General features: G+C 40.3%; 1 protein-coding gene across 1 annotated transcript in view; it reads right to left on the bottom strand.

Moving 5' to 3' along the window:
- The window catches only part of dnah7 (dynein, axonemal, heavy chain 7), a gene marked incomplete at both ends in the record, with an annotated part of 75,083 nt that extends 64,371 nt beyond the window's left edge, over positions 1 to 10,712 (bottom strand). Inside the window, 15 exons of the mRNA XM_080478221.1 lie at positions 913 to 1,099; positions 1,951 to 2,318; positions 2,429 to 2,569; positions 5,014 to 5,193; positions 5,652 to 5,798; positions 6,347 to 6,571; positions 6,789 to 6,867; positions 7,173 to 7,300; positions 7,417 to 7,683; positions 7,855 to 8,034; positions 8,115 to 8,298; positions 8,554 to 8,673; positions 9,941 to 10,066; positions 10,313 to 10,385; positions 10,565 to 10,712. Coding sequence (XP_080334347.1) covers positions 913 to 1,099; positions 1,951 to 2,318; positions 2,429 to 2,569; positions 5,014 to 5,193; positions 5,652 to 5,798; positions 6,347 to 6,571; positions 6,789 to 6,867; positions 7,173 to 7,300; positions 7,417 to 7,683; positions 7,855 to 8,034; positions 8,115 to 8,298; positions 8,554 to 8,673; positions 9,941 to 10,066; positions 10,313 to 10,385; positions 10,565 to 10,712 — 2,553 coding nt within the window. The remainder of the gene's footprint in view (positions 1 to 912; positions 1,100 to 1,950; positions 2,319 to 2,428; positions 2,570 to 5,013; positions 5,194 to 5,651; positions 5,799 to 6,346; positions 6,572 to 6,788; positions 6,868 to 7,172; positions 7,301 to 7,416; positions 7,684 to 7,854; positions 8,035 to 8,114; positions 8,299 to 8,553; positions 8,674 to 9,940; positions 10,067 to 10,312; positions 10,386 to 10,564) is intronic.
- Between the last annotated feature and the right edge of the window lie 3,416 nt (positions 10,713 to 14,128).

Genomic DNA, 14,128 nt, shown 5'->3' with positions numbered 1-14,128 from the left:
AGATTCATGTATAACAAGACTTGTAACACACATTAGCGCTAACATGCTCGCTAACACGGTGTACACAAACTGTGCACACGCGCACGCTCCCTGTCCCTTGGTGACCTCATTTTCTTTGTGGCTCCATACACCCCTGCCCCTTCCAGACAAAATCCATAATTTCTATTTGATGGTGCAGTCAGGCTGGGCTTTCTGGAGGACACTGCCTGAAATTGATGTGTCTCATTTCAGGTCTACTGAGGACGCCAATTACCCTTTGGAAACTCTTTGAGGATGCTGGTGCAACACTCACTTTTTATCGTCATAGTGCTGTTTTTGTCTTGCTCACCCTCTCCTTTTTCTTCTGATTCACTGCTTCTTCTTTCAGTTCTTCTAAATGCTATTTCATGTTGTACAGGTCCGACATGCTCCTGTCTTTCTCCATCTTTCATTTATGAGTATATCCATGTGTTGTTGTCACCGCCCATTTAAACAACGAGCAGTTCTGGTGATATATAAATGTTTGTGTCACACTTAAAGGTTGTTAGTGCATTAGATAGGTTAATCCAGGGGTGTCAAACACATTTTAGTTCAGGGGCCATATACAGCCCAATTTCATCTTGAGTGGGCTGGACCGATAATATAGTGCCATAAAAACCTTTAAATTGAATCTTTAAAGTTTTTTCGTTGTTGTGGTGCAGAGTGTATGTGATGACAGTGTCAATATTTTCACAAAACCAAACCATTACTACAAAGAAATTACTAAAATCTCAACTTTAGAGATACCTTCTGGTGCAAAATACAGTGAAATGTCAAAAAGAACAACAACAAAAGCTTCTATAGCTGTTGCATGATGCATGTTTTGACAAACTCACCCTGACAGCATGGCTTTGAGGTGGTGCTGAACAAACCAAATGAAATCAATCAGCTTACCTCAACAACTTCTTTCATGATGTTTCTCCATGTTTTGTCGACAGATGTGAAATTACGTCCCTCTTCAGGCATCTGCACCAAGATGTCTGGCGAGCTGAATATGGGCTCCAGGTAAAGCCAAGTGGACTGCACCTTCAACCATTCATCCAGGATTTCCTGGAGAAGCAGCAACTTCCCCTCCCATTCCCTAGAATGAATCACAACAACGATGATGTGGATTTGTTTGCTTGTTGCTTTTTGAACCAGATACTCTAAGAACAATGTCTGACTTTCTGATTTTCATATTTTCCCATCAAAAAAGAGATAGATCCAAAATATTCTTCTTGGAGCAAAAGAAAAAAAAAACATTTTATTTTAACTATGCCTGGCAGCAACACAATATTTCAATAATCTCAGAAATTACACAGGATGGGGCAATTTAATTTGCAGAACTCGATAGGATATTAAAACTGAATAGTAATGATTTTTAGACTACTATTCTAAAACAAAACAAAAAACTTCATACAGACATACTGACTGCATGTGTTTGTGTGTGATGTTTCTCTCACTTTGCCTCACTCGCATCTCGAGTGTGACTGAATACAGAGAGTTGAGAGTAACAATAAAATCAATGCAATTAAAAGTTGTGCAATTAACACTATTCACCTCTAGCCTTAAACAAAACAAAAAAAAAAACATTCAAGCTTCACAGATCTCTGCTGATGAGTACTTTCATCCATACACTGTGACATCTGTTCCCCAGTCGAGTCCTTTTGCATAGAAAACATTGACTCCCAGCCTGCGTCTATGAGTATACATATCTCAGGTTATTAGCTAGGGTGGAGGGATGCACAGCTGTTGTCAAAAACAGTTCAATTTTAGCAGCCAAATGAAAGAGCAATTGGCACTGTGAGTCGTGGCACAGATGTCTGTGTTTGCTACATAAGTTGTACGTCGCCCATCGGTAAATATACTGCCATAGCATTAAGCGGATGGGACTTTTCCCCTTTGTGGTTCTAGTAGTTTTCCAACTCTAAAATCAATGATCTTGTCTCTTACCGTATTTCCCCTTCAAAAGGCTTAATAAAGGGCGAGCCCCTCATGGTCTGTGTCTTTACAATGTGATCGTCAAGTAACATTTGGACTTCATCCACGGACGACAGGATGTATGTGCCCGTCTCTCTGTAAGCCAGGAGGTTGAACTCCATGAGACTCCACTCGCTGGCCATTTTCTCCATTGCCTTCTGCAGAGAGTGCTCCTTGCTGGCCGCCTCGCTGATGCTCTCAAAGCTGCTAAGGTGCTGTTCCAGTTGCATGGAAAGGAAGTCGGCCACACATGTGTGCTCATCAGCTGGCTGCAGGGAGAGGCCTGCTACATCTGACATGGCGTCCCAGTGACGATCACACAGACCGGGGTTGCAGAGTACCTTTGAGGGATAGATGAGGCATTTTAGTTATTTTGAATTCAGGTTTGTATTTGGGTCCTCTGTCTGAGTTCTTAATAAGATGGACATCTTTCTGTTGTTTAGGTTTTTACCTGCACCATGGGGATGTGCCCCTTGAATTCCTCCACTTTATCTTTTATAGTAGTGGCTATGGACAGGGCCTGGGGTACTTCACCAAAACTTTTCTCCAGCGTATATAGTGTTCGCCAGTAATTACCAGCATCACTTTCAACCTGCATGAAGAGAATTCAGAATGTGATTAGGATAAATATGAACCCCCCCAAAAACTTATCTAGATTATTTTAGGAAACTGCTATTTGTTAGTGCTGCTCAATAATCCATCAATCTTCCATCTTGCGTCATTCAATTTAGGATTGCAACCGGTGGGAAGGTTGCCAGTCCATCACAGAGCAAACACAGACACACACACACACACACACACACACACACACACACACACACACACACACACACACACACACACACACACACACACACACTCACATTCACATATATGGACAGTAGAGTTACTTATTAACCTGAAATGATGAACTCACAGATGGGACCCCAAACCAGGGCTCAAAACTTAGATGATCTTACTGTAGGGCGAGCGTGCTAACCACTGCACAGCATTGCAAAGGAACAAACGATTAAACCATAAACAAATGTGTGAAAGTCATATAACATAAAGTGCAGTCATACAGATAAAAAAAGAAAAGACTGGAACCTCTCTAAAACAGTATTTCTAAAAGAAATAAGAAGAGATGAAATGCCTGCAGAATGTGTGCTTGCTGGCTTCAAAGAGTTGCTATGAAGCTGATAAATTGTTTTAAATTTGACTGCTGTGGCATGACCACCTGCGGTGATATTTTACTATGAAGTAACAAGTAAGCACTGCTGATACTGCTTGTAATAAACACATGGAAGTATGGCTCACAGAGGTCTCCATAACAGCACTAATAGTAATTTGGTATGTATTTATACATAAGACACTTTTATAAGAAAACATTGGTTTATGAGGAGCTCTGGTTTCGGGAGGGATTCTGACTGCAGCAATTGAAAAATGTCTATATTGATGGTGTAACTTAAGATATTCCATCATGTCTGCTTTTCTTTCACACATATCTGTCTTGGAAACTTGATTATAAAAAAGAGAACACACAAGCTTCATTAGACCCACTTTCATTAAAGTTATTAGTTTCACCTGAAAGATACAGCTTTACATGCCACAGTAAGTATGCTTCACTTATCCCATTTAATCTGATCTATTCGCTTCAAACTGATTTCACTCTTCCATCTGATCTCACTCCTTTTGGAAATTTCTTTATACGGATGTCTGTTTTCATGCTTCTTAAGTATCTTGGCTAAGTTTCTTGAATAATGAAAAGATATTCACGTCTCGGTGGTTGCTGAAAAGGAAGGGCACGAAACATAACTTCCCGCGTTGCTGTTGTGACGGTACGAGAAGATAAAACAGCTGCTGTTGAAAGGCCTATAACACTGATATGTCAAAGACTAGTTGACAACTAGAAAATTTCAGAAGAAATTGTGTGTGTCTCCTGACCAATATCCCCTCCATTTGGTGTTTTTCGCCAAAATCCCATCTGCTTTGGTTGGCTACTTTTCCCCAAAGAAATTTATAATTTTTGTGGAAACGGTTTGCTAAAGTCATAGCACACTAATCCCAAAGTTTTGTGCTTTTGTTAACTTTCTCCCATTTTCAACAAAATCTAATCTTCTGAGAGTTTTTTGCAGTTTTGGCCGAAACAGTTTGTTGAATCGTTAACAAAAGTCATACCACACTATTACTGAATTTTACACACATTTTGATGTGCTTGTTGTGTACATGCTTACAAATCTGTCAGAAGAAAAAGATGAAGATTAAAAAAACAAAAAAAAGGGCTGCCTAGGATGGCAATCTTTGCGCCTTTCTTCTTAAAAAGGCAGGCACACAGAATTAAACAATGGCGAACAGGATAATGCAGTAAAAATTGTGCTCTCTCTTGCTCAGAGGAGACTTTCTGCTGACACATTGATGATAACTGAGCTGAAAGAAAGTTAATTCTGCAGTGTGTCTGCATAAAACAAACACACAAACAAACAAACAAACAATGCAGGCAGATTTTGAATCCTGTACATCACTACATAACGTCAAGTTTTCGTAAAATTGGAGTGCGTTCATAATTGCAAAGCTTGTAAGTTAGACACTACCTGGACATACATCTTTGTCACTACTGACAGTTACAATGTTAGATATGGATGCATAAATTCCCATTAAACAATTGACTCGAGTTGAGAACTGTTTTCGCACAGAGCATCTCACCAAAGGAATGTTGCAAGAGCAGACTTTTAAAATAAAGTATAAGATTAGATTAAATGATCAGTTCTTTTAGGAAGATTCCCTTAAATTGGTTAATTCAAGCAGCACTGCTTACAATTTACATTTTAAAAAGACACTAAACAAGGTCAAAACAAAAAGAGGTATCTGAGGTGAAATCAGCATTTAGATATTAAATGTATATAATATTATATTGCACAGTACCAGTTTGCATTGTGTTTATGCGTGTATTGTGTGTCAGTGTCACATACTCCAACTTCACAAAGGGGAACACGGTTGATATCATGTCGTCAGCCTGCCCTGCACATGAAATGTAAAGTAGTTTTCCACTGGATTTACCTTGTCAGGGTTCACACCAGAGAGGGGTCCATGGACCCACAGCTCATATTGTTGCATGAAATTACAGGCCGTCTCATAGAGGCGCAGGAATGGTGTCAGTCTATCCTGGATCTGCTTACGCTGCGGATATTGGGAAACGGACCAGCCGAACGCCTCCTCTTCCAGACTGAAATCGTTAATCTTTTCAGTATGAAAAGACAGTTGAATTACAGGTAAGAAGGGAGGAATACTGAAATAATCATAAAAACATACAAAAAAAACCACAGAAATACAGTAGATGTGGATCATTGTATGAATGGCTCTAGTTATTTATATATCCAATGCTGCCCTCTAGAGTTTGAAATAATCAAGAACAGACACTTTGATTAATCCACAGTGCAATTACTGTACTCACAATTCAAACAACATATTTGCTTTGACACAATTGTAAAAAAAAATTGAGAACTTCTAAGCATCTAAATGACGATTTTACATATCGCCCAGGTGTTGTTGCACTGATACAAATAGTTTGCCCATCAATGTAACTATATTTCTGCATATGTTGACACCAATACAGGCCTCCTCTTACCGTTCAGGGTTTGAATTCAACGGTCTAGTATTTGTCTCACATATTCTAGATTCAAGCTGGTGTGATATACCTTTTCCATGGCTGACTCCAGTTTGGAGTTGAGGCCCTGAGCTTTCTTCAAGTACTTCTTGAGATCAGGCAGCTCACCGCAGGTAACAAACTCATCCACCTGCGCACTGTAGCTCTCCAGTTCTTCCAAAAAGTGTTCCTGGCGCAACTGGAATAAGCACATAATAACTGAATTTAACCTGTCTACAGTTTGGTTAAGCTACTTTCTTGTGAAAGTAGATAACACAAAACCAGTGGCGGTTGGTGGTAAATTTCAGCTACTATTGTGTGTTAACTTAAATACAGTGCGTTTATAAACCACATTACAACAAGCACTGGAGGTGTTACCAATCTTACCTTTTTTACACTGAAAAAAGGTTACTAGTGATCAAAATTATTGTACTTTTAACCAGCTAGTGAATAGAGAGCACTTATTAAGATGACACTTGAACAAACTTCAGAGCAAATACAAGCAGATGCATAGGCCCCGTTTACACGACTACGAAAACGAGCGTAACCGTAAAACATCTGTCGCATTTGGTGGTTCCGTTTAAACGGCTCGAAGTCCCTGCAACCGTCAGTTGCCACAGATACAGTCGGAGGCTCGTTTTCGTTGTCGTATAAACGGGACTTAAAGCCAACCTCAAGTATATTTTCACCCAACACATCAATCCTTCTTTGAAAACATTATTGGATTGTGCCTCATAAAAGACAAACCTTCAATTCCCTCTGATACAACTCTGTCTTCTCCTCGAATATCTGTTGGTGATCTTTAAAGACAGACGGCATGCGTTGAAACCACTGGACAGTCCGTGCGTTGAGCACCGTGTGCAGCGGTGACATGTTCACAATGCCCAACAGGAAACAAAGGTGGACATTGGATTCAGTCAGTTGTTCCTCCAGCAGAGGCATGTCTGTGGTCTTCACCTTATCAATGTAGGCCTGGATCGGGGCACAAGGACGATAATGATCATGATGCACAGTGGAACGATACTGCAGTGATGTGACAGGAATATTTAGACATGAACGTGTAATTCCTGCTCATGCAAACTGTTTGCTGAGTGAGTGCTGAATTGGAAAACCATACTGGCTTTACAGACATGTGCATAGCAGAAAATGCATCAAACTACTGTGGGATGAGAATGTTGGGGGTGGTCACCTTAAGCTCCATCAGTTTCTGAGTATCAGGTGGTGTGCTCAGTGCTTTCTCTGAAATCATTTCAAATTCATTACAGAGCCTGTGAAAGGAGAGAAACATTAATTCCAGGATATCTGTTTACCGTACAAAAGGATTTCAGAGATTTACAATCTCATTACAGCCCAGCTTGGAGATGTAAAGCGCGACGAGGAAAACAGCAAGTTATCACAGTGAAAAAACAGCGATAGCCTTCATGTAAATTTCCTGAGACCTGCGTAACATTCATTCTTGCGGCTTTAGCAGCTGGCAGAGGCCTGAACTCGGAATCCTCCTCGTGCACGTTTCAGCTGTGTGTATCTGACATGACATTTAGAGAGAGTGAAACATATAAATCAACCAACTGACTTGTTGTTGATTTCCTGATGGTCGTGCAGCATCCGTGTGATCAGCTGTTGCTGTAGCTCCTGAGCACACTTCAGCAGAGATTGGATGAGCTTATGGCAATGGACCTCAAACATCCCAAGACGCTCAACCTAATGGCACAGTTTCACTCATTAGCAGAACAAATGTGTTTAAAGTTCCACGTTTTAGGCTGGAGGACTGGGCAAATATTTGACTTTCCTGGATTTCCTGTATAATCTGGTTGTACCTTGAATGATGTGTACTCAATCTCATCGGCGAGCTCCTGGTAGCGTTCCACCTCAATTGTAAGTTCCTCTAAGGAGTGCTGCTCACTGAGGTACTTCTCAACATCTTCTTCTGCCTGCCTGGATATCAGCACAGCATATCTGTCGAACTTCTGGATGTACTCTGTGGGTCGGACGCTCTCAGCCCGAAGCACCCGACGAACCTCCTCCAGCTGCGTCTCAATTATCTCCGGAAGGATGGTGGGCTTCAGGGTGCTGGCTGAGCCTGGCTGAAGAGACATAAAGTAGAGGACACAATCAGGCAAAAATAGATAGAAAATGTATACAAACTACAGAAACCTACTGACAAGTGTCTGTTCAAGCTGAACCCTGCCTTCAAACATATTCCAGTTCCCACTAAGTTGAGAAAGCACTATAGAAAGATGGATTTGTCTTCTTACCAACTCAGGAAACAGTTTGGTTTCCACACGAGGGATCATGTCGACTGATGTGACCATCAATTTGTAGACGTTAACAAAGGCCTCCACATACATTTGGAATTCAGGCTCAAATTTGATCTGTCTGTCCTCCAGGATCAGCTGCACAATGAATCCCGGGGGCTTACTGGTTTGGTTTGAATCCTAAGATGGTGAGGAGCAAAGTTAAATATGTCACCTGCTCCTCTAAAACCTTTCCTTTGACATTTTCTATTTGGTCTTACCGGGTCTTGGCAAATCAGGCGTGTGTAGTCCCTCATTGAGTCTATTACCAAACTTGTCAGCTGAGACGTCATCAGCACAGCTGCACAGTTGAAGAACGACTGCAGTTTGACCATGTTGCTGGAGGGAGGCACCAGTTTGCGTCGGCACCCTCGGAAATAAATGTCACGCACCTCAGGAATCCAGCTGGAGCAGAATACAAAATGACTCATCAGAGTCCATTTCACTTATTAGCTATTTGACTTTACTCTGGCTCCAGCACTACTATCAATAAAAGCTTTAAAACTACTTATTCATTTTTGAAACTGTGAGAGCTGCTTGAAGATAATATGGTGGGCTTTTTAGCTTCATTCGGCTTTCTGCTATTACATCTGCTGATTTAAATTGCATAAGTCACTTTGCTTCCCACAAAATTGGCATGAAGTGACAATGTCAGCTCACTGTTGGAGCAGGATCCCTCTGGCATTATCAAGATGATGCTTGACAATCTTTTGGAACTCAGACAGCTCGATGGACTCCGCCCCGTTGAGGAACTCCTCCACATCGATCAGACGGAGATTTCTGCAAGCAGGTCATCCAGGAGGGTAAGCCCATGTGCCAAACCAGAATCCATTACATCACTCAAGACACAATCATCAGTACTGTCAGCAGCATGTGACAGTGTATTACCGCAGTCCCTGCAAGCTTTAGAAAATAGAAATGGCACATGGATAATGCTATTTTTCATCACTGAACGTATAAAATGCATTTTATTTATAGGCACCTTTCAGGGGCTCTCAAGGCCAAAGATTAATGGGGGGACTCTCGACTTTAAGGGGGTCAACATTTAGCTTATAAAAACAGGTGAGGTCACAAAACTACTTTGATTAAGTGAATTATTTATCTAAAGATATATTTTTTTTAAATACTATTTTATACGTTTTAAAGTATTATAAGGATATGGGCGTGTTCAACGTGAACATCCTGTCTCCAATATACATATAAATAAGCTGAGCGTCAGGCTAAAGAGAAAAATGAATCGGTCAAAAAATTTTAAGAAAATAAGAGTGAACCAAATGAGTTAAAAATGTGGTTCCCTCATGAAAAACGTTGGGAATCACTGCATAGATCAGGGGTCTGCAACCTGTGGCTCTATTTGGTGGAAAATCCTGAAAACAGCTCTTTTGGTCATAAGGATCTCAGACCCCTAGTAGAGACAGATCTGAGGGCACGACCTATGTATTGTACTGGTATGTGCATTTCAGGAAGTTCAGTGAGGCACGAAGGAAAAAGACAATGAATTGATCTGAAAGCAAGACTTTGAAATCAATTCAGAGCTGTGGACCAAATCAAGGAAGGATTTGTGTGATAAACAATGTGGCACTGTATCACAGTAATCGAGCTGATATGAAACGAAAGCACCGACCTGTATGGAAGTGCATTGAAGAGTGAGGCTTGATATTGCAGGGATGGAAGTATAGAGAGCAGATGTGTGTGTGCAGTAAAGGACACCCAGATTCTTTCACAGTGGATCATCAATGTGTAAGAAAAGGCTGTAACACCACAGTGTGGATTTGATTAAATCAGATTTTTAGTTGTCAAGTTTTCTAAGAAAAATTTTAAATAAAAATAAATTAAAGATAATGACAATGCTGGATCAAATCACTTACGTTAATCAGATAAAAAAAAATTTGTCTTAAGAAGCATTTATTTGCATTTTGAGGTCGACCCACAGACTATAATGTTTTTTCTGCAATTCAAAATTGACATTAAGTCTCTCAAACACGCCATTTTTAATGATCATAACGAATGATTTAAAAGTAAAATCTGACTACTAAAGTTTACTTACTTGTATGTGACGTCCCAGTGGGTCAACACATGCAGCATCGTGGGGTTGAACAAGTGAAGCTTTTTACTGATCTTTTCTCTTGCTTCAACAAAGGATCTGTTCCAAGGTTTTGGCACTGTTTCCACTCTAACAAGGGAATGACAATAGAGGAGCCATGAAGAACGATCTGTTTTGCTCGAACAGTCAATACAAAATATACAATTAAACGGTTTCACACTTTGCTTGCACATTGTCAGATTTTTCTTGCGCGATGGAAAAGAAAATGAAACTTTCAGCGTGGCCTTGTCATTGCCGCCATTCTACAGCTTATGGGAGTTGAAGCATTGTGTAGCTGTCACATGATACATTTTCCTTCACGTCCTGCTAACTTACTCAAGTCTGTGAGGAGGCACATCTTTGACTTCAGGCTTTTCACTTTCCTTCAGACCCTTGAGTTCGTATGTCACTGCAAATGGAATAACATAAACAAAATACATTAACACGAATATATTCCCCCCGCATTTAAATAAGCATTAAAATTATCTATGCATCATTTGAAAGCACCACTGTCAGGAAGATCACAAATAAATAACTTGGCTATATGCATGCTTCCATTAAAATCCCAAAGTGGTATAGAATACATACAGACTGCTTTCTTGACGCTGATTAAATATTCCTCCTTTGTCTCGTCAACCAGCAAATTCAAAGGTGTGCTCAGGCTCTTCAGATGGCAGGGGACCAAACTTGTGATGTGTTCCAGCCAAGAATCCGCCATAGGAGAAACACGCTCCATTTGGATCCCAGCTTGGACGGCGTGGTTAAATCTCTGACAGGAAAGCATAATCTTTTTTGTTGGTTTTTTATTGTTTTTTTTAGGAACAGTGAAGATATTTCTAACAAATATATCAGTGATTGCGGGTTGGGAAACATCCAAAACCTCATAGTGTACTTCAGCTGGTATAAAGCATGTGATACGTGGGGTAAAAGTGCTTTTTGTCAGTAGACATTTGCTGACTTTATTGTCTGTACAATGTGCATGAGCTCCAGCTTTAATATTTGGGTCTACAACTGTATATCAAAGGCTAAGATTTAAACACAAAAAGCAGGAAGTTTCACTGATGCACCGAGGCCAATCTTTTATTACAAAGTTTCTCCGGTGTCCTCCAGGGCTCTGCCCTGGGCCCAATCCTCTTCATCATTTACTTCTTCCCCCTTGGTCATATTTTTCGGAGCTATAATATTTGTTTCCATTGTTATGCAGATGACACCCAGCTCTACCTTTCCACCAACAACACAAACAAGCATACTGATTTGAAACAATGTTGATGTGTTGCAAAGGTCGAATTTAAAAATTTTTTTTACAGCTACTAATATATTTTTACTTGTTTTTAACAGAATTTTGGAAATGTGTATTGTACAGTGACCTTGGGTGTCCTGAAAGGTGCTGACACATTTTTTTTTATTGATGTTGTTGTTGTCATTACTATATGTCTTCCTTTTACCTCCTCGTGGGCATCAATAGAAAAGTGTCACTGATAAAGTTAAGTTTGCATTGCATTTTACCATTTTGCGATCCTGCCTTGATTTGGTCGAGCCATCTGGTGAACGGCCATTATCAGTTTCCTGTTGGCTACAAAAGAAAAACAGAAAAAAAGAGTTACAATAAATTGAACTAAATGAAATTACCTATCACAACCAATTTAAGGTAACATCGTGGTTTTAGTTCAGAGTAGAAGATTGGCATCAGAAAGACTGTATGAGAAACCAAATTAATCATTTCAAATGGGATGTTGATTTATTTGGCGTCTATCTTACTGACAATGATTTCGAGAGGGAGACTGTCCATGCACTGAAATATGTCATTTAATGAGTTAGATAGCAATAGAATGGATAAAGCACAGCTTGTGTTGGACTTTTTAGTGCTGACATTGGAGAGGTGATGAGAGGTTTTGGTCATGTTTGTAGGACAGTTGAACCAATGAACTGAGCACTGAAAAAGGGTGATGAGAAATAAACTGCCAGGTCACTGGAGAAGAGGAAGGCCAGTGAGGAGGTGCCGCGAGGTAGGACATGTAGGAGACTGGTGTACGGGAGGATGATACAGCAGAATAAGATGATTCACCAAATAAGACAAAGAAGATGCAAACAAACAGGTTGCTTAAAACTCACCACGGAAATTGTAGACGATTTTTGGGGAATTTCTTACGCAGGGCAAAGCTCCTGCTGCTGCGGTTATGCCCCGAGAGTCGAGGATAAGAGACCGCCATCCGATGACTGGCTCTACTCTGTGTGCTTTCACACAACTGAACACCTACAAAATGGGAAGGGCAATCAGCAACATGGTGTAAGGAGGTGACATACTGGAAATCTTTTGATTTTGTTGATTCTATAAGAGCAGTGAACCCACTTCTGGAAGCTGCTTCATTTGCTTGAGGGTTCAAACTCAGTGGGGCTGAAAATAAAGAATCTGTTTCCAGCCATGGAAGCTTCCTGCGGACCTGTGCAGAGGAGTTAACCATTCGTTTTGGGTCGGTTTTACAAGAATTAGCACATAGGACTCATGGATCAGAGTGAGGGTTCAATGACTGAGTCATTTCACTGAATGAGGCCAGTGAAATGACTTGTAAAGTGTAAAAATGTTGAATGGAAATAAGTATTACTGCAAAACATTTCTTTGTTTTGTTGGAACAAAATAAATCATCTAGAAGTTAACATTTAATGAGCTATCCTTTTACAACACATGACAAACTTGAAATTTGAATAAAAGAACTGCAATTTCAACAATAGTATGCCTCAGTTCAAGATGTGCTTTAAAACTTATTGATCACAGTGGATTTGTATTAGACTATATACATCTTGAAAGGCATAAAACAATTGGCCACATGCAGCTGGAACTCAAAAATATAGTAGGCAAGTTCCTATTGTGATCAGAATAACTGTCTGAGTCTGCCTGTCTCAATGCCGAAGTGTCCTTGGGCAAGACACTGAACCCTCAAACTGCTCCCATTGGAGTGACAGCGTTTTGCATGGCTGCAGCCTCCAATGGTGTGTGAATGGGTGATTGTGATGAACTATGTAAAGCGCTTTGGAGCTGCTCACACAGCTGTAAGGCGCTGTATAAGTGTTACACCCCGATAAGGGAAGGAACATATCATGAAGGACACAGGGAAACGGTTTGGATTTTTACCATTTTTATTTACTTAATTTTCTTTCAACTTGCTCGTTGGTTTTTAATTCAAAAAAAAGTGTTGAGCCTGAAAAGAAAGCGGGTTAAGTAAAAACCAGAACCCGACAAAACCCCATAACCACCCCGTGTCCTAAACTAATAAAATACCAAAAGAACAGGTACCTGGTGGGCTGGCAAAACAAAACAAACAGGTGCCGTGCCGTGCCAACCCTGTACAGGGCCGTAGGAGCCGGTACCAACACCCAATCTCAGAAACGAAAACTCCAACCTACTTCTGAAGGAGAAACAAAAATCGAAAACAGGAGTACCAGTCCCACCAGGGAAAAAAGGATTTAACCTAACCCCAAACAAGATGAAGGAGGGCAGCCGTCTGGCTGCGAGTCCGAAGTGGAGTGAGCGAGAGAGGGAAGCCATCAGCGCTTCAGACACCGCCTATTTATAGGCGGAGAGGCGGGCTTTAAAGAAGCCTACCAAAATAATAAATGTCAAAAATAGTGAAATAATCCCTCTAATAAGGGAAAACTAATAAGGGAATATAGAGATAAATTTACCTCCCGCAAAAAATATTACTTTATATGTAAAAAAATAAATAAATTGACCTCTCAACGGAAGTAGAATAATAACAAAATAGGAAAAACCTTCCCTAATACCTAACAATAGGTGAAGTCCATTTACCATTTAAGAATAATAATAATAATAATAATAATAATATAATAATAATGATAATCCCTATAGTTTCAATACGGTCCTATGCAGTTATGCTCATACCCTAAATATAGATGCGTGTCAGTTTTGGGAGTGAGGTTATGGAATGGACTTGTGAGGGACCGAGAGGTCACCATAACTCGGCATGTGTTTGGCCTGGCTGTGGTTCAGTGGATGAGGAAAGGATGAGGTTGTAGTCGGCGTTTCAAAAATTGAATTAGTTTTATTTTAAACTTTCTTTTCACAAGAGTTGAAAAAACATTTAACTGCACCATATTCTTGTTCTACGGGCCCCCAGGTACCTCTGTGTCAATTTT

Source organism: Lipophrys pholis (genome assembly GCF_963383615.2).
Source record: "Lipophrys pholis genome assembly, chromosome: 13".
In the NCBI taxonomy this organism is placed as follows: Eukaryota; Metazoa; Chordata; class Actinopteri; order Blenniiformes; family Blenniidae; genus Lipophrys; species Lipophrys pholis.
This window is presented reverse-complemented; position numbering and strand designations above follow the sequence as displayed.